General features: G+C 44.8%; 1 protein-coding gene across 1 annotated transcript in view; it reads left to right on the top strand.

The window, feature by feature from the left end:
• The window catches only part of LOC120401193, a 36,797-nt gene extending 12,200 nt beyond the window's left edge, over positions 1-24,597 (top strand). Inside the window, exons 6-7 of the mRNA XM_039530847.1 lie at positions 395-462; positions 24,544-24,597. Coding sequence (XP_039386781.1) covers positions 395-462; positions 24,544-24,597 — 122 coding nt within the window. The remainder of the gene's footprint in view (positions 1-394; positions 463-24,543) is intronic.
• The last annotated feature ends 1,441 nt before the right edge of the window (positions 24,598-26,038 follow it).

Raw genomic sequence — 26,038 nt, 5'->3', positions numbered from 1 at the left:
AGGTTTGACCAATCGGGAGTGTTCCAGGGTGGGGTGGCCCCCCAGGAGTGGGTCCTGTGACTCCTCTAAGAACTCCTCCCAGTGCCCTCTGCAGTCAGAGTGCAGTACCATCACCCCGTAAGTCCCAGCACCGAGGCAGAAGAGGCCCTCTTTTACCCAGAACGCGTGCTCTGGAGATCATGGAGACATGGACTCCTTCACCACCCCCGTGAGAATGTCAGACTTTGTTTTAGCCCCAAGGCCTTTGGACTTGTGTGGGAAAAGCGCTACATCAGCGAGAGTTGCGACGAGGGCCCTTTGACTCAGCTGTTGATGGATACGCTGGAACCCAAAACCCAAACCCTCGTGAGGCACCCCAATGAGTGTGACCACCTCTCATTGTCCGCTCCTCTAGAGGAGGAAGGCGAATGCAGCTCGGGGGAGTCACCGGAGGACAAGGTGAATGGAAAATACATCACTCAGGTAAATTAATGATTAAGAAGTGATGGTTGATGATGGGGTGTAATGGGTTAGGAACCACAGGGTTGTGTAAATCTAAAAACAAGCAGTGGGGGGCTTACACTGTTTCTTTTCTGAAAATCTCTCAACAGCTCGATGATGCCTTTATCAAAGCCTTTGAGAACCAACCACACAAACACAACTCCAGTTCCTCAGCGGCCACCACCACATCAAGCCCTGAGAAAACTGTGTGTGCGAAAATGCCCATATTCACAAACCCGGAGCACGCACTCTAGGGGTTGTGAATAAAAAACCAAGGACTGACAAACCATTCTCCCAACACCATAAGCTCGTCACAGCTTCCCCATAGTCTTGTGTTTGGGAAAAGTATGATGCTTCATTCAGAAAACTGATGAAGATTTGGGGAAAATATGATGCTTTGTTCAGAATACTGGTGGCTGCTATATCCTCAGGGGGTCTAAAAGAAAGGAGGGCTGGAAAGACCCTACTTATAAAGTCCAAAATGTCGTTAGCCTTCTTGGCAACAAGGGCACACTGTTGACTCATATCCAGCTTCTCGTCCACTGTAACTCCTAGACCCTTTTCTGCAGAACTGCTGCCTAGCCACTTGGTCCCTAGTCTGTAACAGTGCATGGGATTCTTCCATCCTAAGTGCAGGACTCTGCACTTGTCCTTGTTGAACCTCATCAGGTTTCTTTTGGCCCAGTCCTCTAATTTGTCTAGGTCCCTCTGTGTCCTATTCCTATCCTCCAGTGTATCTACCACTCCTCCCAGTTTACTGTCATCTGCAAACTTGCTGAGGGTGCAGTCCACACCATCCTCCAGATCATTAATGAAGGTATTGAAAAAACCCAGCCCCAGGACCGACCCTATGGGCACTTCGCTTGAAACCGGCTGCCAACTAGACATGGAGCCATTGATCACTACCCGTTGAGCCCGACAATCTAGCCAGCTTTCTATCCAGTTTATAGTCCATTCATCCAGCTCAGACTTCTTTAACTTGCTGGCAAGAATACTGTGGGAGACTGTATCAAAAGCTTTGCTAAAGTCAAGGAATAACATGTCCACAGCTTTCCCCTCATCCACAGAGCCAGTTATCTCCTCATAGAAGGCAATTAGGTTAGTCAGGCATGACTTGCCCTTGGTGAATCCATGCTGACTGTTCCTGATCACTTTCCCCTCCTTTAAGTGGTTCAGAATTGATTCCTTGAGGACCTGCTCCATGATTTTTCCGGGGACTGAGGTGAGGCTGACTGGCCTGTAGTTCCCCGGATCCTCCTCCTTCCCTTTTTTAAAGATGGGCACTACAGTAGCCTTTTTCCACTCATCTGGGACCTCCCCCGATTGCCATGGAGTTTTCGAAGAGAATGGCCAATGGCTCTGCAATCACATCCGCCAACTCCTTTAGCACCCTCGGATGCAACGCATCCGTCCCCATGGATTTGTGCTCATCCAGCTTTTCTAAATAGTCCCAAACCACTTCTTTCTCCACAGCGGGCTGGTCACCTTCTCCCCATACTGTGCTGCCCAGTGCAGCAGTCTCTGAGCTGACCTTGTTCGTGAGGACAGAGGCAAAAAAATCATTGAGTACATTAGCTTTTTCCACATCCTCTGTCACTAGGTTGCCTCCCTCATTCAGTAAGGGGCCCACACTTTCCTTGACTTTCTTCTTGTTGCTAACATACCTGAAGAAACCCTTCTTGTTACTTTTAACATCTCTCGCTAGCTGCAACTCCAAGTGTGATTTGGCCTTCTTGATTTCACTCCTGCATGCCTGAGCAATATTTTTATACTCCTCCCTGGCCATTTGTCCAATTTTCCACTTCTTGTAAGCTTCTTTTTTTGCCTTTAAGATCAGCAAGGATTTCACTTTTAAGCCAAGCTGGTCGCATGCCATATTTACTATTCTTCCTACACATCGGGATGTTTTTTTTCTTGCAACCTCAATAAGGATTCTTTAAAATACAGCCAGCTCTCCTGGACTCCTTTCCCCCTCATGTTATTTTCCCAGGGGATCCTGCCCATCAGCTCCCTGAGGGAGTCAAAGTCTGCTTTTCTGAAGTCCAGAGTCTGTATTCTGCCGCTCTCCTTTCTTCCTTGTGTCAGGATCCTGACCTCGACCATCTCATGGTCACTGCCTCTCTGGTTTTATGGCAGTTTCATACCGGAGCTCTGAGCAGTCATACTGCTCTCTGGCATACAATGCAACTCCCCCAATTTTTCTGCCCTGCCTGTCCTTCCTGAACAGTTTATATCCATCCGTGACAGTACTCCAGTCATGTGAGTTATCCCATCAAGTCTCTGTTATTCCAATCACATCATAGCTCCTTGACTGTGCCAGGACTTCCAGTTCTCCCTGCTTGTTTCCCATGCTTCTTGCATTTGCATATAGGCACTTAAGATAACTCACTGATTGTCCTGCTTTCTCAGTCTGAGACAGGAGTCTTCTCCTCTTGCACTCTCCTGCTCGGGCTTCCTCCCATTATCCCATTTCCCCACTTACCTTGGGGCTTTGGTCTCCTTCCCCCGGTGAACCTAGTTTAAAGCCCTCCTCACTAGGGTAGCCATCCTGCTTGCAAGATGCTCTTCCCTCTCTTCGTTAGGTGGAGCCCGTCTCTGCCTAGCACTCCAAAGCCTTCTCTCCAACACCACCTGCGTAGCCATTCATTGACTTCCACAATTCGACGATCCCTACCCAGGCCTTTTCCCTGCACAGGGAGGATAGACGAGAACACCACTTGCGCCTCAAACTCCTTTATCCTTCTTCCTAGAGCCACGTAGTCTGCAGTGATCCGCTCAAGGTCATTCTTGGCAGTATCATTGGTGCCCACGTGGAGAAGCAGGAAGGGGTAGCATCTGAGGGCTTGATGAGTCTCGGCAGTCTCTCCGTCACATCGTGAATCCTAGACCCTGGCAAGCAGCAGACCTCTCGGTTTTCTCGGTCGGGTGGCAGATAGATGACTCAGTCCTCCTGAGGAGGGAGTCCCCAACCACCAACACCACCCTTCTCCTTCTCTTGGGAGCGGTGGTTGTGGAACCCCCATCCCTAGGACAGTGCATCTCGTGCCTTCCAATTGGTGGAGTCTCCTTCTGCTCCCTTCTCTCAGATGTATCATTGTGACGGTGCTGCCCGTGGGAGCCAGCTGAGGTCACTCAATCAGGGTGAACTGGAAACCAAACCAGGCAGACAAACCCCAAATGCTGGTGGTTATTCCAGTACTTAGATTTACCAACCAGCACAAAACAGCTTCTGTAGTACCTTACTGGTTACTCAGAAGTCCAAACCACACAGTTCCCTTAAAGTGCCCAGTCTTAGGCCTCCATCCAGACACACCTGTCAGATATGCTGATGATTCCTGAAAATCTTATCTCATCATATAAAAGAAAAGGTTCTTCCAATCCCAAAGGATCAGCCACACACCCAGGTCCAATTATAACTTAGATCTTACCCAAAATACACGCTACAGCCAATTCTTATTAACTAAGCTAAAATTTATTTTAAAAGAAAAAAGAGAGAGAGTGCTGGTTAAAAGATCAAGATACAGACAGACTTGAATTCAACTCTTGAGGTTCAGATACATAGCAGAGATGAGCTTGTAGTTGCCAAAAGTCCTTTTAGAAATAGTCCATAGGTTATAGTCCGATGTCCGTATTCAGGGTGACTCCAGTCAGTGACTGGGGATCTCAGTCCTTGTGGCTTAAGGTTTCCCCCTCTTGAAACCCAAAGCAGATCTGGGATGAAGCAGGATCGTGTCCCAGGGTTTTTATACATTTCCAGCAGCCTTTCGGCCTGAGAAAACGATAGGCTTACCTCTCCTTCTCCCAAACATCCTGGCAATTAGCACAGGGTAATTTATCCATTAAACAGTTCAGATACAGGTTACCACAACCTTCAAAGAGACTCATAGACAATAATACTATTTCACTCAAGTATCTTCCTAAATGTTAATATTCCTTTTTTGATCTTTGAATTCAAACTATAGCAATAGACAAGACTTGTTTGCTTACATCACAAGCCCTGAGCAAACATCTACCCTTTTACCGCTAACAATGCAGACTTGCATTTCAAAGCTCTATTAATTTACATATCTTCCTAACCAGTCCTTAACGTTCACCCATGGGTCAGGTCAGTCTGTGAGTTGATTAACTCTTTCTGGCCCTGTCACCTTTCAATGAAATATTATACCACACTCATAACCTCACAATCATCTAGTCCACTCTCCACATTAGTACCTGTGGAAAGAACATGAAAACGGTTGCTCATCTGCATCTCCATTGCTGGTACATGGATGCTCCTCTTTCTTCTTCTGGAGGTCACATGCTGCCAAATTTCTTCACCGTCCCTCTCTCCCCTCTGCCCAACCTGCTCCGATTCTTCAGGATGTTGTGCCTGTAGAAGCATATCCTGACGTCTGTCCAGGAAATCTTCATTTTCTCTTATGAAACGCAGGGTCGATGCTTGTTTCTCCAGACCTCGAACCTTCTCTTCCAATATGGAGACCAGCTTGCACTTTGTACAGACAAAGTCGCTTCTGTCCTGTGGAAGAAAGACAAACATGGCACAACCTGTGCAGGTTACAACACCTGAACGCTCACCTTCCATAATTTCTTCCTTCTAAGAGCTTCCTCAGCTGTTGCAGCAACTCACAGAAGCCCGCAAGATGAAAGCCTCAGTGGGCTCTCCCCAGGCAAACTCCCTCTGTTCGCCACTCAGCTGCTTCGCTGCTGACTGCCTTTTTATAGCAGTCAGGCCCACTCAAGGCCCCCCTGGAACAAAGCCCTCCCAATTCACACCGTTCAAACAAACAATCAAACAATGAAGCACACGGTCCAACTGACAAACTGTCCCCTGCAACAGACACTCAGATACTCACCAAGACAGCCCCCCAATGCAGCACTTAGCGGACCTCCTCTCGGACAGATCCCAGGCAAACGTCCTCTGTTAGCCTCTGCTGTTCGCCGCTCAGCTGGTTCGCTGCTGACTGCCTTTTTATAGCAGTTGGGCCCACTCAAGTCCCACCTGGAACAAAGCCTCCCAATTCACACTGTTCAAACAAACAATCAAGCTGTCCACGGTCCAACTGACAAACCCTAAACGCCAAATGGCTAAACTGTTTTTAAATTCTCTGTGGGGTAAATTTGGCCAAAGAACAAACCTACCCAACAGCTGCATGGTGAGAGACCCTGATGAACGCTTTCAGTACCTGAAAGTGGGTACAAAGTGGGTATTTACCCACGAAAGCTCATGCTCCAATACGTCTGTTAGTCTATCAGGTGCCACAGAACTCTTTGCTGCTTTTACAGATCCAGACTAACACGGCTACCCCTCTGATACTCTTTCAGTACCTGTTTTCCCCCAGTTACGAGGTTTCATCCTGCGAGTTTATCGACGATGAAACCGCGTGTGTGTCTTGGAAGCTCGCAAAAGCCCAGTTCTCTGTCTCTGGCAATACCAACGTCTTCATAGCCTGTTTCACCACCGCTTATGCCCGCTGAGAACTATACAACCTCCTAGACAGGTTGCAAGAGCGGTGCCTGTACCACAACACTGATTCGTGATATTTGTGAAAAGGGAGGGTGACTGGAATCCCCCTCTGGGGGATTATTTAGGGGACCTCACAAGCGATTATTTTTATTAAAAAAATAATAATCTGTGTCCTTTTTTCTGAATTGGTCATTTTTATTTTTTAAAAACAAACCCCAAACATCAATTGTCTTTAATCCCCTCACCTGGGGGGCTTTATTGGGTAATAGGGCTATGAAAATCATTGCAAAATACATGTCTGGGCTTGTTGAAGCACGTGTTGAGCAAGGCTAGGCATGCCCAAGGAATATCTCATCGGTAAACGTCTGTTCATAACTTTTTGAAAAGCTCCTTTGGTTTTAAATAGTCTCACATGGTCGCCTTTTCTAAAAGAGGCAACAACCGGTTTTATTTTAAAACCATCTCTGTAAACCGTTTTCCACACCTTCAGAGAATTTGGAGGGCTAACATCAGCAAGTCTGGTACATAGAGTTCTGTGAAAACTCTGGTTGTAACTCTTTATAAACTCAGGTAACACGTCAATGTAGCAAAAGGTGATATGGGCTGTAAAATATCTCCACATCCTCTACAACCCCTGCTTTGACTTCCTTATTAGTAACAAACTGGTGAACTCCATGCCGCTTTAACAATCTGCTTAAAGGTTTGTTTAAAAATTCTTTCCCCCGATCGGTTTGTAATTTTTGAGGCATGCGACCTTTGCTGAAAATAGGTTTAAAGGCCTTGGATACCTCACCACGCGTCTGGTCTTTTAGGCCTAAGGCCCAGGCAGATTTGGATAGAATATCTATCACTGTTAAGATGGACTTAAAACCGATGTTGCATTTGGAGAACTGATGCATCTTCACCGAATCTGCCTGCCATTGCGCATCCACATCTGACCCAATGGTCTTGTTTCTTTTAAAATGTATTCGAGCCGGTTTATGTAAAGTGTAAGCGTTTTACGAGGCTTTTTGGCCACTTGAAAAAGAAGGGTCACCCGTCGAAGCTCCCAACTTCCCCGGGGGTGTAATATATTTTCTTTAACAGAGCTGCCGGTGTAGACATGACTGTTACTGGCACCGTCTTTTACTAACACAAATATGAAGAGGGACACATTCATATTGACATATTTAAATACGTTCTATTAATTGCCTGGTTTAACACGAACTTTTACAGCCGCCTGCCTGTAAAAACGGACACCACGACCCCTGCCATAAGGGAGTCTGAGCTGGTTCATTCTTCCATTTTGTCCTTTTCCGGATTTTCCTCTTGAGATCTGTGTCTCAGACATGAGCAAAAACAGCTGATGCATAATATATTTACTCCCACAGGGCTACCGATCTGTAAGTTCTCAAAGGCCTCTAGAAAGACATCGAGCTGTTGAGAGATTTTCAGAAAAAGAAACAGAATAAGCCCCCCACTGCTTGTTTTTAGATTTACGCAACCCCACGATTCCTAACCCATTACACCCCATCATCAACCATCACTTCTTATTCATTCATTTACCTGAGTGACATCTTTTCCGTTCACCTTGTCCTCCAGTGACTCCCCCGAGCTGCATTCGCCTTCCCCCTCTAGAGGGGCAGACAATGAGTGGTGGTCACGCTCATTGGGGTGCTTCACGAGGGCCTGGGTTTCGGGTTCCGGTGTATCTATCAACGGCTGAGTCAAAGGGCCCTCGTCGCAACTCTTGCTGATGTAGCGCTTTTCCCACACAAATCCAAAGGCCTCGGGGCTCAAACAAAGTCTGACGTTCTCACGGGGGTGGTGAAGGAGTCCATGTCTCCATGATCTCCAGAGCACACGTTCTGGGTAAAAGAGGGCCTCTTCTGCCCCGGCGCTGGGACTTATGGGGTGATGGTCCTGCATTCTGATTGGCAGAGGGCACTGGGAGGAATTCTTAGAGGTGTCACACGACCCTCTTCTGGGTGGGTCACCCCAACCCAGAACACTCCCGATTGGTCAAACCTGCTCTCGGGGTGCTCCTATGTGGCTGAAACACATTGCAATTGGTAGAGGGCAGTGGGAGGAGTTCTTAGAGAGGTCACACGAACCACTTCTGGACGAGTCACCCCACCCCAGAACACCCCTGATTGGTCAAATCTCCTCTCAGGGCGGGCCTACAGGGGAAAAGCCCATCCTGATTGGTAGAGGGCAGTGGAAGGAGTTCTTAGAGGGGTCACATGACACACTTTGCTTCTGGTCATGTGTCCGCCTCGACCCCGGAAGTAATATCCCCCACGGGTGGGACTTCTGGTGACAGATGGTCAGGGCTTAAGGGGTCAAGGGGCAGGGTTTAGGGGCCAAGGGGCAGTGTTAGGGTTTGATTGATGGAAGGGCCCTTATACTCCCTCCGGTTCCCATGCTACTGAATCCCACCCTGCCAGCAGGCCCACTAACAGAAGGGCCCACAAATTCCACCATCTCCCTACCATCCAGTGGGCCTGGTAAGCATGGGCCAAAGTGGCCGAGAACAATGGCGTGTTGTCCTGGGACACAGAGACTGACGTATAAGAGACTCTCCTTGGGGTGTGATGTTTAACCCCGGATTCCATGATGAAAGCGGGTCCTGGGGCTTGGACGAGACTGATGGTGTGAACAGCTCACTGGATTTGTTACTTGACCTCCTCTGGTTCAAGAATCAATCCTTCCTAGGCAGATGCATGGCCAAAGTCTCTTCCTTACAGATGTTTTGGCTACATGTGTGAATAAAAGCCAACAATCCATGGAGGAGGAGAACAGCAAACCCTCTACATTTTCAGAAGCTGACCTGGTGTTAGACATCGAAGGGAGGCAGCAGTGGGGTGAAATGCCCCAGAGATGTTTATACTAGCGGATGGAAAGCAGGGGACTCCATGGGGCACTTGGTTTGCACAGGGCTCAGAAGAGAAACTTCCTAGGAGATAAGGGGCAGGGCTTTCCTGGGGTGATGGAAAGATGGAGTTTGGCATTTCCAAGTTGGCAGACACAAGACCCGAGGAAGGGGCTGGGGCAGGAAGGAAATGAGGCCCTTGACCCAAAGAGCGAAAGAAGGCGAGATCTGCCACAGACCCGAGGGGAGTGCCATCCAAATGGAGTATGTGTGTTGCCTGCCCAGAGGGCCCGAGGGGGCAACAGCGGGGTTCGTTGCCCGGTGTGCGTCGCACTAATTAACACACCAGGGTGGAGAAGCAAACCAAGTTTATTCAAGATCTTGAAAAGGCACTAGGAGAAGCAATATCTCAAATCAAGCGCACTGATAAAAGCAAGTTCCCCTTTTTATATTCCAAGTTGTCTGTACTGGCCTTTGTTTCTCCCTGTCTCCCCCTTCTTCCCTCCCCTTGCAGCAGATATATTAAGCAATAAATTGTAGCTTGTTAGAAACCTTCCCATTCACATGTTTATCTCTGGCCTTTACGACACAGACGCATGCAGAGTTCCCCCCCCCCTTCTTCCCCGTATCACTACCGCTTTTTGCTGTTTCGAGCTGTACTGCAGCTGCGAGCTAAGAAAGCTGACAGTTACAAATTTTTGCTTTTTGGCTGTTAGCAGTTTCAGCTGGTTAAAGTTCACAACATGGAAAAACTTTGGTTCACTCAGGCCTAGAGCAAGAAGACTTCATCGACACTCGTGGTCTTTCATCCTCCCGAGTTACCTAGATTTATGCCTAGTGACACCAACAACTGTGACCCCCATTTCCCCTCTCTCCAGCACGCCATCCAAGAGCTGAGATGTCATGGGGCCAGGGTGTCGGAGCAGGGGAGGAAGTTGCTAATAATTAAAGAGGCTTTAGTATAATGAATGGCCACAGCCAAGCTGTGGAAAACAGATCACAAGACCTGAGGCTCTGGGTTGTGGACAGACCTTAGGCAGCCTTGGTAAAGCAGCTATAAGATTAGTGTAACTCTAATATGAAAACTCCAGATAGCCCAGAACCAGGGCAGCACAGAAGTTTCCTTTGTCCCATGTCCCAGGGTTGTGCCGTGTGCTCTGATCCGGCAAGGTCATTAAACAGCAGCTATAGAAAGGAGAGACACAAATATTCTGTTTACACAGTGATGTCTCCCTTGTGGCATCCTGAACTTAGCCTTCTTCTACAGCAACTCAGTGCAACACTGCAGGTTCCAATCGAAGTGGAATAGGGGTGACATGTACGGCGGCAGAAGCCCCAAGCACGTCTACAAGCTGCGGTGTTACTGATGAACTGGGTGACTCCTGCACGGAGAAAAAGAGTCTTGATTTTCACTTACACATAAGTGTAAACAAGGGCTGTGATTGCAGCATGACGGGTATTTCCCATTAGCTGAATTTTCAGTTCACTGAGACAAGACCACGTCAACCCAGTTATCTTCCTGTGCCCCCTTTCAGTAGATCTTTGATAATGTATAAATGTCTGTAGCTCTGTGCCCATTCAAAGACTGCCCCTAAGAATTGAGCAGAGTGAATTAATTCAGCAGATAGTATGTTTCAGAACTGTAGCACTAAGCATGGGAATCCTTCACAGCCCCACAGCTGTACAGGATGGAAAGCAGGCAGCTGCCTTCATCACCAACTTCTAAGGCTGGGACAATGATTTTGCTGCCGCGGTTTTGACTCTTTCTGATTCCAAACACTGATGTACTGGGCAGAATCTAAATGGTGATTGGCTGAGCAGGGGTTAAACCACCTCAGCACTGGGTTGGGTGACTGGTAGTTTTAGAATGAGAAGGGTTTAAACAAGTCCCTCCCAGTCAGAACACCTGATTGTCAGTGAGACTCGGCACAGACATTCTTGTGAAGACTCAGCACTTGGGAATAATTACTCAGTCACCAATTGCCAAGCTTAGACATTCCAGACAGGCTGGTCCTTATGAGAATGTGGCCAAATGTCCTTTAGCATATTAATATTAGACTATTTTAAACTAGATTTTAGCTGTGCTTTCCTTAAAGTATCCACTGTGACATTCCCCAGGGTAGAAATCTGGACCAATGAACAGTTGTGTCCCCTCAGTTCTCCAACCTGTGATCCCTCCTACACTGCTCCGTTGTGAAAGCAACCACTTCTGGTCCTGCTCATGCACAGCCCTAGCATGTAAAGTCACTCCCAGCTGAATTAGAGGAAAACTTCCAGCAAGACATCCTGCAGACCGACACCAGTCAATTCCCAGTGCCAGCCTCGTCCCCCAGAAATGTGCATCTTGTACTGTTCAGTATCCTCCTGGACAATACAAGCTCGTAGGAAGTTTGTCATTTCATCAAAGGAAAAGGATATGCAAAGACCCTGTTATCACAAGTGAAGGTTTCCAAACACTTCAATCCAAACACTTGAATGCCCTAGATCAAAGAGTATTTTCATTGGGTTAGGCCAGAGGAAGAGGACACAAGCTGAAAATGTCCAGCCTTTTTAATTTCTCCTCATGCGGAAGCTGTTTCATACTCCTAATCATTTTAGTTGCCATTGTCTGTAACTTTTCCAATACTAACATATATTTTTTGAGCTGGGGCGACCACATCTGCACACAGCTTTCAAGATCTGGGAGTACCATGGATTTATGAAGAGGCATCATGATATATTCTGTCTTATTATCTATCCCTTTCCTAATGGTTGCTACCTTTCTGTTTTTTCTGTTAGCGCTGCTGTGCGTTGAGCAGATGTTTTCAGGGAACTCTCCACAATGATTCCAAGATCTCTTTTTTGAATTATAACACCTAATTTAAACCCCATCTTTTTATACATATAGTTGGGATTACGTTTTCCAAAGTGCATTACTTTGCATTTATCAACATTGAATTTCATCTGCCATTTTGTTGCCCAGTCACTCAGATTTATGAGATTCCTTTGTAACTCTTCTTTGCACTCTGCTTTGGACTTCACTATCTGTGAGTAATTTTGTAGCATCAATAACATTTGCCCTTTCACTGTTTACCTCTTTTTTCTGATCACTTATGAATATTTTGAACAGTACCAGTCCCAGTACAGAGCCCTGCAGAACACTACTATTTACGTCTCTCCATTCTGAAAACTGACCATTTATTCCTACCCTTTGTTTCCCATCTTTTAGCCAGTTACTGATCCATGAGAGGACCTTCCCTCTTCTCCCATGGTCACCCTTGTCCATATGTTTGTTCACCCCCTCAAAGAATACTAGTAGATTGGCGAGTCATGATTTCCCTTTGCAAAACCCATATTGACTCTTTCCCAACTCATCGTGTTCATCTATGTGTCTGATAATTCTGTTCTTTACTATAGATTCAACCAGTTTGCCTGGTACTCAATTACCTTTGTGACCTTCTAGTCCGAAGGGACCATTGTGATCATCTAGTCTGAAGGGACTTCCCCAAAATATTTTTAGAGGTATCTTCTAGGAATCCCCACCCCATATTTCTTGATTTAAAAACTATCCGTGATGGAGAATACATTGGTAAATTGTTCCAATTGTTAATTACTTTCACTGTTAACTATTTACATCTTGTTTCCAGACTGAATTTGTTTAGCTTCAACTTCCAATCACTGGATCACAAAATATCTTTATTTCCTTGATTGAAGAGCCCATTATTAAATCTTTTCCATCATACATGTACTTAAAAATTGTGATCAAGTCACCCCTTAACATTCTCTTTGTTAAGACAAAGAGACTCAATTTTCTGAGTCTATCACTATAAGGCAAGTTTTCTAATCCTTTCATCATTCCTGTGGCTTTTCTCTGAACCCTCTCCAACTGATCAACATTCTTCCTGAAGTGTGGACAGTAGAACTGGACACAGTATTCAAGATGTGGTCACATCTGGAGGTGTGAAATACAGAGGTAAAATAATTTCTCTACTCCTACTCAATATTTCCCTCTTTCTGCATCCACGTTATGTATTAACCCTTTAAACATTTTTGAGCTGTTTATCCATCCACAACATCCAAATCATTTTTCTGAGTCACTGCTTCCCAGGATGGAGTCCCTCATCCTATAACTGTGGTCAACCTTCTTTGTTCCCAGATCCATACATTTAGATTTCGCTGTATGATTGTTACCTTGTTCCCAGCTTACCAAGTGTTCCAAATCCCTCTGTATGAGTGACCTGTCCCTTAATTTTTGTCACCTGCCAACTTTATAAGTGATGAGTTTATTTTTTTTTCAGGTCCTTTATAAAAAGTTTGACTAGTGTGGTGGGAAGAACCAATCCCTGTAGGACTCCACTAGGTAGAACGTTGGTGATAGTATTACAGGCCATAGTTCAGCCAAGTCTGACTGGATCTTAATGGGAACATTCTCACCCCAGGTCCATTCTCCAGTTAAATGTGAAGTATTTGCTGAAAACCACAAAACTCTTTTGAAAAAAAAAGCTGGAAAAATACAGACTCACAATTGTCCTTCTATATCCCCCCTTCATTTCATTAAGATCTTACCTGGAGAGCTTTGGAGCACCAGGAAAAAGAAAGCAAAGAGCAGGTAGAGAATCTTTATGGCTGAAGTTGGCTGGGAACTCAACGTTGTTGGGGAGGAGACTGCGAGATAGACAAGCGATGGAGAGTCCCTATTTATGGGCTACCGGGGATTATGAAATGCTGATCTGTTGAAATCTTTTTTGAAGCATGTCACATTTACTAAATTTGTGCTACAATCTGTTTATAATTATTATCATAATGATAATTTATACGTCATCATAAACATTCCTGGAGAATTTCAGGGAAACACAGTAGCCAGGTTCCTGCCTTATGGAAGTTACAATATGAATATTTACAACTAGCAAATACCTACTGCCTGATCGAAAGCTCTCTGAAAAAATGAAAAGCCTCCCATTAAATTGAAATGAGGGTCCTTTTGCAGATAAGAATTTCAGAACACAATTATATCTTGGAAGCATTTATAGTACGGCATGTGCATTTGTGTATTAGTTTTATAAAATATTTAATCAGTATTTTACTTGTATTTAAGAAATTTACTAATTTCATGCTTTATAACCCATTCTAAAGAGTTTTAAATCATTTTTAAGAGAGATTTATGAGAAATAAAGTGAATAACGTTATAAATACGGTGTGCCAGGAATCCATGGATTTTTTTCTGCATATGTAAACTGAGGAATTTTAGAGTTAGTGATGGGAGAAAAACATGAGTTTTCCCTTTCTTTCCCCCTATAACAAGCATCAGCTTTAGCAATACCTGTCTAAAGTAGAGACATAAAATATCAATGTATCAAACGTGGAAACCAGTGGCACTTGCAGATGCCAAGCACCTCTCGGGATTTGTCTCATTCTTTCAGGACAGAGAGAACAAGAAGTGATTGGGCTAAAATTGTTCTATAGATCTGTATGACACCTCCAAGTTCCCTGCGGGATTATTCTAACCAGGGTTCAGAGCCTACAAAATACAACCCCCTGCACAAAGCTTCACAAACCCATTCACAGACCCCCTACCATTCACCTTCTTCCTCTTTCTCCCCATTACCTTCCATTTGGAAGCACCAAATAGAAAAGTTGAGGGGAGTGAATAAAGAATGAGAATCCATGGGGAGGAGGACATCCACAGGGCAATAGGGAGCGGTGACAGGGCAGTGAGCTGTCCCTCTCTTCTCTCAGTCAGTGCCCTCTATTTCAACTGTCTCTCTGTTGTTGGAAGGTGCTGGTCTTCTCACCTGCTACTTTCTCCATAGAGAAAGGTCAAGGGGCACTGGATGTTTCTCTGACGAGGGGGGACACAAGGAGCGGGCATGTCGCCCTGACTGCCACCTCCCGCCTATTATTTCCCTGCTATGTTCTTGCCATACACAGAGAGAAGTTAGATAAAAAGAGGTAGAGACACAATTGATACTTGCTTTATTTTCTCCTCTATGATTTATAAATATCCTGTGGTTACGGGTACAAACTGTTTGCTACTATTAGAATTTTAAAGATGGTATTTGATTCTATTGATCTAGACAATCTTTGGGCAAAATTAAGAATTATCAGTATCAATCTAAGACTTCTGAACATTTGGAGGCTCGTCAACAGAGCGATGTGGGTCGGGTAAAGCCAGGGTTGGGAGAATACCAGGGATGCCTTCTAGCACCTCTTGTTATTAATTTATATATTAATAATGTGGTGGATGTTTAAAGGAAAATAAATTTTCCCCACCACACATTAAAGGTAGACTTATCTCGGTGTTACTATATGCAGATGAAATGGTTGTTTTATCGCAAATTCCATGTGGCATCTTCTGTCTGTTATATGAATTTTCCTCTTATTTATCTGGCAAGGCCTTGTTCTTTTTTATAATGAGACCAAGTCATAATTTCTGGGAAAAACCCTGTGCAAATTGACTGGAAGATAGGAGGCCACCCTGTAGAACAAATCTCTCCTTTGACTTTTTTCTGGATAAAGTGTCATGATTGAGGCAGCTGGTCCCCTTATCATAAAGAGTTAAAACAAAAGGCCCTTAGCTTTGCTCAAGAGGTGCTGTGATTTACCTGCTCATATGGTGGGAGCAGATTTGCCCCAGTGCTAAGAGTTTTTAATACTAAAATAATATTGCAGATGCTCGATGAGTATGTCTATACCATAAACAAAAACAAAAAAGACCCTGCAGCTGGCCCATGGCAGCTGACTCAGGCTCGTGGGGTTCAGGCTGTGGTGTTTTAATTGCTGTGTATATTTGTGGGCTGGGGCTGCAGCCCAAGCTTTGGGACCGTCCCACCACACAGAGTCCTAGAGCCCAGGCTGCAGCCCCAGCCCAGACATCTAAGAGTAACAAGAAGGGTTTCTTCAGGTATCTTATCTACAAGAATAAAGTCAAGGAAAGTGTGGGCCCCTTACTGAATGAGGGAGGCAACCTAGTGACAGAGGATGTGGAAAAAGCTAATGTACGCAGTGATTTTTTTGCCTCTCTCTTCACAAACAAGGTCAGCTCCCAGACTGCTGCACTGGGCAGCACAGTATGGGGAGAAGGAGAAAGAAGTGGTTCGGGACTATTTAGAAAAACTGGACGAGCACAAGTCCATGTGGCCGGATGCACTGAATACGAGGGTGCTAAAGGAGTTGGCGGATGTACTTGTAGAGCCATTGGCCATTATCTTTGAAAACTCATGGCAAACAGGGGAGGTCCCGGCTGACTGGAAAAAGGCTCATGTAGTGCTCATCTTTAAAAAAGGGAAGAAGGAGGTTTCGGGGAACTACAGGCCAATCAGCCTCTTCTCAGTCCCTGGAAAAATCATGGAGCAGGTCCTCAAGGAATCAATTCTGAAGCACTTAGAGGAGAGGAAAGTGATCAGGAACAGTCAGCATGGATTCACCAATGGCAAGTCATGCCTGACTAACCTAATTGACTTCTATGAGGAGATAACCGGGTCTGTAGAGGAGGGGAAAGCAGTGGATGTGTTATTCCTTGACGTTAGCAAAGCTTTTGATACGGTCTCTCACAGTATCCTTGCCGGCAAGTTAAAGAAGTATGGGCTGGATGAATAGACTATAAGGTGGATAGAAAGCTGGCTAGATCCTCGGGCTCAACAGATAGTGATCAATGGCTCCATGTCTAGTTGGCAGCTGGTTTCAAGCGGAATGCCACAAGGGTAGGTCCTGGGGCCAGTTTTGTTCAATATCTTCATTAATGATCTGGAGGATGGCGTGGACTGCACTCTCAGCAAGTTTGCAGATGACAATAAAGTGGGAGGAGTGGTAGATACGCTGGAGGGTATGGATAGGATACAGAGGGATCTAGACAAATTAGAGGACTGGGCCAAAAGAAACCTGATGAGGTTCAACAAGGACAAGTGCAGGATCTTGCACTTAGGACAGAAGAATCCCATTCACTGTTACAGACTAGGAACCGAATGGCTAGGAAGCAGTTCTGCAGAAAAGGACCTAGGGGTTACAGTGGACGAGAAGCTGGATATGAGTCAACAGTGTGCCCTTGTTGCCAAGAAGGCTAATGGCATTTTGGGCTGTATAAGTAGGGGCATTACCAACAGATCGAGGAATGTGATCATTCCCCTCTATTCGACATTGGTGAGGTCTCATCTGGAGTACTGTGTCCAGTTTTCGGCCCCACATTACAAGAAGGATGTGGAAAAATTGGAACGAGTCCAGCAGAGGGCAACAAAAATGATTAGGGGGCTGGAGCACATGACTTTTTAATCTTGACTTTAAATGAAATTTAATGTGGATAAATGTATGTAAAATAAAATGAAAAAAAATAACAAAAACAACTACAAATACAACAACATGATGGGCTAATCTAGCTACAGGAAGTCAGGAAAAAGGTTATCGTGGATCGTTCTCTGAAGAGATCACGTGCAGGTGCGAGTGCAGAAAAAAAAAAAAAAAAAAAAGGAGGAGGATAAAAAAAAATTAATAGAATAAGACTGAGAATATATTATTGCCCTTATATAAATCATAACGCCCACATCTCGAATACTGTGTACAGATGTGGTCTCCTCACCTCTCCTCTCAAAAAACTAAACTAGCAAGAGAAAAGGTTCAGAAAAAATAAAAAAAAATTATTAGGGTTTAGAGATGGAGAATGAGGAAAGATTAAAGAAGCTAGGACTCTTGGAAAAGAAGGAAAAAAGAGACTAAGGGGGGGACAATGATAAGTATAAAAATCATGAGTGATGTTGAGAAAGTGGAGAAATAAGTTATTTACTTATTTAATACATAACTAACTAGAGGTCACCAAATGAAAAAAATAAGCAGCAAAAAAAAAAAAAAAAGTTCTTTTTCTTCTTCACGCACTTCACAGTCAACTCAAACTCCTTACTGGAGGAGGAGAAGTGAAGGAGGGGACTATAACAATTTAAAGGGGGGACTGGATAAATTGGTGGTGCTAAATCTATATGGCTATTAGCCAGGATGGATGGGAATGAATGGTTCCCCTCCCTCTGTTCGTCAGAGGATGGAGGATGGGGATGGGAGAGAGGATCATTTCATCTTGCCTGTGTAGTTCTCCTCTCAGGGGCACCTGGCATTGGCCACTGTCGGTAGACAGATACTGGGCTAGATGGACCTTTGGTCTGACCCGGTACGGCCTTTCTTATGTTCTTATGTTCTTATGACTTATGAGGAGAGACTGGGGGAACTAGGATTGTTTAGTCTGCAGAAGAGAAGAATGAGGGGGGATTTGATAGCTGCTTTGAACTACCTGAAAAGGGTTCCAAAGATGATGGAGCTAGACTGTTCTCAGTGGTAGCAGATGACAGAACAAGGAGTAATGGTCTCAAGTTGCATTGGGGATGATTCAGTTTGGATAAATGAAAAACAGTTTTTCACTAGGAGGGTGGTGAAGCACTGGAATGGGTTACCTAGGGAGGTGGTGGAATCTCCTTCCCAGAGGTTTTTAAGGTCAGGCTTGACAAAGCCCTGGCTGGGATGATTTAGTTGGGGTTGGTCCTGCTTTGAGCAGGGGGTTGGACTAGATCACCTCCTGAGGTCCCTTCCAACCCTGATATTCTATGAGTCTATGATCTACACAGTAGTGAAACAGCCCCACAACCTGAGGCCAGCCACAGGTGTCATGTTGCTGAGCAGACATTCCCTCTGAGGTAAAATTTGGATTAGGGGGTCAAATTTCAGCCTTAGAGATCAGCTATGCTACTGTAGCTCTTGCAGTGTAGACATACCCTAAGTATGGCAGCGTCTAGCCCTTAATACTCACAGCTCTGCTTCCCTGGGTGAAAAACTAACCGTTATCAGGGGTACAGTTGTTCTACCTCATTGATCCTACTTGGGCTCCCAGTGAGCACTGACTCCATTACAGAAGTTTGGAAATTTCCTTCAGTTTCCCTGGCTACAGCTGAGGCCCAGTCACTTCTCATTCTCTTTATCAGTGATCACTGATATACTGTACCAAGGCATTTGTTTGTAATAAGGGAGCTGATACGCTCTGTTGATATGTTGTGGAACCAATGAAAAGTGAAAATCTCATAAGTGCTATTTGGCCATTTCGCCCGATGATCCATTCGACTGGCATTTCTGAAGAGATCTCATAACACAGGCAGCCATCCTTCATCTAAGTAGCAGATGAAGTGTAGAGAATAACCAGGGAAGGGTACAGAGAGAAGAGCTGTTTTCTTTTACTGTGCCATTTATGTTACCAGAATTATTAGTGAGTGAAATGAGTTTATGTTGCAGTATGATGAGCTATTATCTATATCTAAATTTATAGCTTGTATCTGTCTCTCTCACCAGTCCCTACCAGAGCCCATGAGACATATACCCCATCAATGATGATGCCTTCTTTACAATTACACTTTGAGACCTATCAGTTAGCCAGCAGTTAATCCATTTAATGTATGCCATGTTAGTTTTATATAATTTTTTAATCCAAATGTCATGTGGTACCAATTTCAATGTTTTACAGAACACTAAGTCTATTGTATCAACAATATTCTCTTCATGACCCAAACTGGTAACTCTATAACAAATATATTAAGTTAGTTTGACATAATTCTTTTTCATAAACCTGTGTTTATTGCCATTAATTCTTTTACCTGCCTTCAATTCTGTATTAATCCTGTCTGTATCAACTACGCTATTATTTTTCCTGTGATTGATGTCAGACTGAGAAGCCTATAATTAATCAGAGCTTCCCATTCCCCCCTTTTTAAGTACTGGCACAACAATAGCTTTCTACTAGTGTTCTGCAACTTCCCCAGTTCAAGACTTATTGAAAACCAACATCAGTGGTCCAGCCAGCTTCTCGGCCAAGTCCTTTAAAATACAGAACTTTCTCCAAAATATAGTTTCTAAAATGGACATTATGCTGCTACATCATGTCCCAGCTTGATCTTATCTATCTGCTGTGGACCTCTAGGAATAAAGCAAATAATATAGCTGAAACCGATAAAAGATGAAGTTACTTCCCAAGTGAGTGAGAGTTTGTGGTTAGCTCCGCTAGCAACTGTTGCTGTTACTCAATCTACCTCTTCTGTGAGCCACAGATGCAGCATCTGCTATTAGACATGTTTTACTGGCTTAGCCCTAAATTCTACAAAGGATTCTTGCTCATCCCTGGACATAGATGACACTATTAAAATACTAATAACTTGGCACCAAACTCTGTGTGTGTGTGTGTGTATTACTTGTGTGCCTTTTTTCATGCAGTATTGATTAATATTCTTAGTGTATGTTTCTTTATTTTTCCTATTTTTATGCAACCATCCCATGACAGAGATTTTTCAAATCCTTGAAAAATCACAGAATAACCTTCGTAACATTGAGGATACTGTGAGTGATGAATGTATGTATGTGGGTGGGGGCATCATGTGGTGTTCAGGAATTGAGTGTTCTCCATTTAAACTGTTGGGATCCCTCCAGTCTGCCTCCATGTTTCCTACTCCCATAGCCAATCAAAATTGTTTGAGCAGACGTCTCCATGGGAAGCCAGGCCTAGTATTTTTGTTCATAGTGGGGGGAGAGATAGCTCAGTGCTTTGAGCACTGGCCTGCTAAAACCAGGGTTGTGAGTTCAATCCTTGAGGGGTATGCTTAGGGATCTGGGGCAAAATCAGTACTTGGTCCTGCTAGTGAAGGCAGGGGGCTGGACTCAATGACCTTTCAAGGTTCCTTCCATTTCTATGATATAGACATAGTTGTGTGTCATAGAGCACAGGGGCACACCAGGTCCCTCTAAAATGACTTTGACAGTCTTTGCCATGACAAAGCCAGGATCTGAACATGACTATAGTTGGTAGAGCTCCCTGCAAGTCAGTAGAGCTCAGACTTCATGTAAGTGGATGGGAACCTGGGAGGCAGTGACCATGAGATGGTCAAGTTCAGGATCCTGACACAAGGAAGAAAGGAGAGCAGTAGAACAGAGACCCTGGACTTCAGAAAAGCAGACTTCGCCTCCCTCAGGGAACTGATGGGCAAGGCCCCCTGGGAGAATAACATGACAGGGAAAGGAGTTGAGGAAAGCTGGCTGTATTTTAAAGAATCCTTATTGAGGTTGCAGGAACAAACCATCTCGATGTGTAGGAAGAAAAGTAAATATGGCAGGCGACAAGCTTGGCTTAATATGAAATCCTTGCTCGTCTTAAACACAAAAAAGAAGCTTACAAGAAGTGGAAGGCTGGACAAATAACCAGGGAGGAGTATAAAAGTATTGCTCAGGCATGCAGGAGTGAAATTAGGAAGGCCAAATAACACTTGGAGTTGCAGCTAGCCGGAGATGTTAGGAGTAACAAGAAGGGTTTCTTCAGGTATGTTAGCAACAAGAAGAAAGTCAAGGAAAGTGTGGGCCCCTGGCTGAATAAGGGAGGGAATCTAGTGACAGAGGATGTGGAGAAAGCTAGTGTACTAAATGTTTTTTTTGCCTCTGTCTTCACGGACAAGGTCAGCTCCCAGACAGTTGCACTCTGCAGCACGGTATGGGGAGGAGGTGACCAGCTCTCTGTGGAGAAAGAAGTAGTTGGGGACTATTTAGAAAAGCTGGATGAGCACAAGTCCATGGGGCCAGATGCACTGCATCCGAGGGTGCTAAAGGAGTTGGCCGAGGAGATTGCAGAGCCATTGGCCATTATCTTTGAAAAATCATGGTGATCGGGGGAGATCCCGGATGACTGGAAAAAAGCTAATGTAGTGCCCATCTTTAAAAAAGGGAAGAAGGAAGATCCAGGGAACTACAGGCCAGTCAGTCTCACCTCAGTCCCTGGAAAAATCATGGAACAGTTCCTCAAGGAATCAATTCTGAACCACTTAAAGGAGGGGAAAGTGATCAGGAACAGTCAGCATGGATTCACCAAGGGCAAGTCATGCCTGACTAACCTAATTGCCTTCTATGATGAGATAACCGGCTCTGTGGAAGAGGGGAAAGCAGTGGATGTGCTATTTCTGGACTTTAGCAAAGCTTTTGATACAGTCTCCCACAGTATTCTTGCCAGCAAGTTAAAGAAGTATGGGCTGGATGAATGGATGTTAAGGTGGATAGAAAACTGGCTAGATGGTCGGGCTCAAGGGGTAGTGATCAATGGTTCCATGTCTAGTTGGCAGCCGGTATCAAGTGGAGTGCCCCAAGGGTCAGTGCTGGGGCCGGTTTTGTTCAATATCTTCATTAACGATCTGGAGGATGATGTGGACTGCACCCTTAGCAAGTTTGCAGATGACACTAAACTGAGAGGAGTGGTTGATACACTGGAGGGTAGGGATAGGATACAGAGGGACCTAGACAAATTAGAGGATTGGGCCAAAAGAAATATGATGAGGTTCAACAAGGACAAGTGCAGAGTCCTGCACTTAGGACGAAAGAATCCCAGGCACTGCTACAGACTAGGGACCGAATGGCTGGGCAGCAGTTCTGCAGAAAAGGACCTAGGGGTTACGGTGGACAAAAAGCTGAATATGAGTCAACAGTGTGCCCTTGTTGCCAAGAAGGCTAATGGCATTTTGGGTTGTATAAGTAGGGGCATTTCCAGCAGATCAAGGGACGTGATCATTCCCCTCCATTCAGCCCTGGTGAGGCCTCATTTGGAGTACTATGTCCAGTTTTGGGCCCCACACTACAAGAAGGATGTGGATAAATTGGAGAGAGTCCAGCGGAGGGCAACAAAAATGATTAGGGGGCTGGAGCACATGACTTCTGAGGAGAGGCTGAGGGAACTGGGATTGTTTAACCTGCAGAAGAGAAGAATGAGGGGGGATTTGATAGCTGCTTTCAAGTACCTGAAGGGGGGTTCCAAAGAGGATGGATCTAGACTGTTCTCAGTGGTAGAAGATGACAGAACAAGGAGTAATGGTCTCAAGTTGCAGAGGGGGAGGTTTAGGTTGGACATTAGGAAAAACTTTTTCACTAGTAGGGCGGTGAAGAACTGGAATGGTTTACCTAGGGAGGTGGTGGAATCTCCTTCCTTATAGGTTTTTAAGGTCAGGCTTGACAAAGCCCTGGCTGGGATGATTTAGTTGGGTTTGGTCCTGCTTTGAGCAGGGGGTTGGACTAGATGACCTCCTGAGGTCCCTTCCAACCCTGAGATTCTATGATTCTATGATTCTAAGGTTGGGCCCTGTCCCTCCCACTGAAGATCCATCAGTCTCTCTGTTGACTGGGAGGGCAGCAGCCCCCCAGGGGAGCCCAGGGAAGAGGGGGGCAGCGTAGCAGCCTGAGGCACATGGTGTGGAAATTAGAGGGGATAGAGTTACATGGGGGGGATTGGGTAAGCTGGGACATGTTGGGTGGGATTGGGGGAATTTAGAGACACACAGAAGGGATTGGGGGTTGGAAATCCCCTGTCAGAAGATACCTCAGGGTGTTGAGAATGCTGCAGGTCTCACTCCCCAACATGGGCAATGACCAGGACCCTTCTGTGGGGTAGACCTGGGTATCATTGTCTGTGTCAGCCAGGGATAGAGTTATGCGTAGGGGATCTGGGTAACTGGGACATGTGGGGTGAGATTGGGGGGACTCAGAGGAATATATTTGGGGAATATATTGGGGACCCATGGCGTTGAAGTGTGTGTGTGGGGGGGGATCTTTCAGAAGAAGGAAATAGGAGCCAGGCATTAGAATTGGGAGATCTGATATGTAAAGGGCTGTTATAAAGAGGATGGTGATCAACTGTTTTCTAGGTCCACTGAAGGTAGGACAAGAAGTAATGGGCTTAATTTTCAGCAAGGGGGGTTTAGTTTAAATATTAGGAAAACTCTCTAACTAAATTAAACTCTGGAATAGGGTTCCAAGGGTGGTTGTGGAATCCCCGTCATTACAGATTTTTAAGAACTGGTGGGGCAAACTGAGAGTCATATTGTTTGACCAAAGAACACAAGACGGGGAGGTGAATGAGAAGTGGCCTGCAGAAGTAAGTTGCTGACTAGAGCTAAACCAATAATTGTTCATTATATGTCCCAAGATGTTTTGTACAAACCACTGTGGCCTAACGTGTCCTATGCAAACTGGGATGGCACAAGATGTTTGGCCCAAAGATGATGGAATTTCCAAGGGATAAAGTTGCAACAATTGCTATGTTAAAATTGAGGTTGGACATTTCAAATCTTCACTAGAACCATGGGTCTTTTCTGATTGAGGTCCCTTTCAGTCCTACATTTCCATGATTGTAAAAGACTTTAAATAAAGAATCTCTTCTGACTTCAAAACTGACCTCTCTGCAGCAGAAACAGCCACATGGGGAAGGACACAGAGTCTTATCAAGTTGGCCAAGGAACACAGCACAGGGAGGGCAATGGGAAGTGTCCTGCAGAAGTAAGTTGCTGATCAGAGCTAAAACAATAAATGTTCGTTATGTGTCCCAAGAGGTTTTGCACAAACCACTGTGGCTTAACGTGTCCTATGCAAACTGGGATGGCTCAAGATGTTTTGGCAAAAAGATGATGGAATTTTCCAGAGACAAAGTTGCAACAATTGCAACATTCAAATTGAAGTCAGACATTTCAAATCTTCACTAGAACCATGGGTCACTTTCTGATTAGCCCCCCGCCGTTTTACCAAGTAGAAACCTTCAGAATCTTTATAAACCAGGCTGTTTTAGATCAAACTGTCCGTCACTGAAGCAAAAATATGTGGCTGAGAGAGACAGCAAGTTGGGCTGTTAACATCTGGCTACTGAGAGTCCTCCCCCCCAATCTGGCAACTGCTAAAGTCACATCATAAAGTCAGATAATCCCCCTAATAACTCTTCTTTTAAAGTCTTATTTAGGGAGATGCCTGTGAGATCCAGAAAGAGAAGAACACAGCTGTCATAACCCCTTGAGGCAATGAACTACCTGAATCACTTTCTAGCTATCTTCAGAAACCATTCAGGGCTCCAGTGAAGCAATGAGGGAGAACACACCTTCCTGCCAATTTTAATGGATAAGTAGCAGTAATACATGTGATTTATTTGTTCAAATGAAAATGTGGTCATTTTAAAACTACCTGAGTTAAAATCAATTTACAGGATACTTCCAGTTATCCTAAATCCCTTTATCCAGACATACTAGTTATCCAAATGAACAGCGTGTGTCCCTCGTAGGGCTGTATTTGTTAATCACCTGTTAATTAACTAGCATTATGGCTGCGAGAAGTTCGATTTGGGAGGATTTCTGGAATTAGGGATGAGGACATCAAGAAAAGGGGGGAAGAATGAGGGAGAAGGTAGGGGAGGTGAGAAAGATGAGGCATGGAAGAGAGTGAATAGGTAAGAAAAAAAGAAAGGATTAAGATGAAGACAGAAAGGAGAAGAGAAAGGAGAGGAGGTGACAGGAGAGCAGGGCAGGAGGTTGGGAAGGAAGGGAGGTAGAGAGGAGGGTAAATGAGAGAAAAGGAAAGAAGGAGGGAAGAGCAAAGGGTATTTGGCCAGTTCTTTTGTTAACGTCCCACTCATACTGACCTACAGAGCATGTGTGTCTTTCACATCCCTCTCCCCTCCAGGAGCTGACTTTGTACCTCAGTCTATGGAGACTCCTGCATGTCACTCTGGAGGTCTCTGCTTCTATTTGGTGATCAAGACAGCTTTTGTCACACCTATTCTATGGCGCTTCAGTCCAGGAAACTCTTACAGGTGATATATGTACAAGATTGTGCTTCTTTCCAGAACTAGGGCATGCTAAGAACAGTTCTGCTGCTCTTGATATATGCAATAAGGATAACAACATTTCATGACCCTGCATTGTACACTGATGTAAGGTTTCAGCCAAATCAGATGTAAGCAGGGACTGAATGAACTCTCTGCTGAATGAAATCTCTGCTGATACCTTTCTAGCTTGCTTCTTGCTTGCATATATAAACCTGCCCCTGGAAATTTCCACCACTTGCATCCGAAGAAGTGGGTATTCACCCACGAAAGCTCATGCTGCAAAACGTCTGTTAGTCTATAAGGTGCCACAGGATTCTTTGTTGCTTTTGCTGATACCTAGTGACAGACTGCTGGAAAAGACCTCAGCGGCAGATTGTATTTGAATAAACACATGACTCTGCCTAGGGACTCAGCACACATTTCAGTATTGCCAAACTGATCAGTTTTGTCTGTTTGGGGTTAAAATTAATTTGTGTTCAATGGAAGGGTAATGAATTTTTTTTTTATCCTGAGTGTGTGAGTAAAGGGAAGCAGAACTGTATTTAGCAAGCCCTAACTGAGGGGGTTACCCTAACGTGAATATAATTTGCTAAGTAGTGGGCAGTGATGCCAAGTCCAAGTAAATGCTAGTGAGGAT

This window comes from Mauremys reevesii, linkage group 3, assembly GCF_016161935.1.
Source record: "Mauremys reevesii isolate NIE-2019 linkage group 3, ASM1616193v1, whole genome shotgun sequence".
In the NCBI taxonomy this organism is placed as follows: Eukaryota; Metazoa; Chordata; order Testudines; family Geoemydidae; genus Mauremys; species Mauremys reevesii.
Note: the sequence above shows the minus strand (reverse complement) of the source record. Positions and strands in the feature narration are given on the sequence as shown.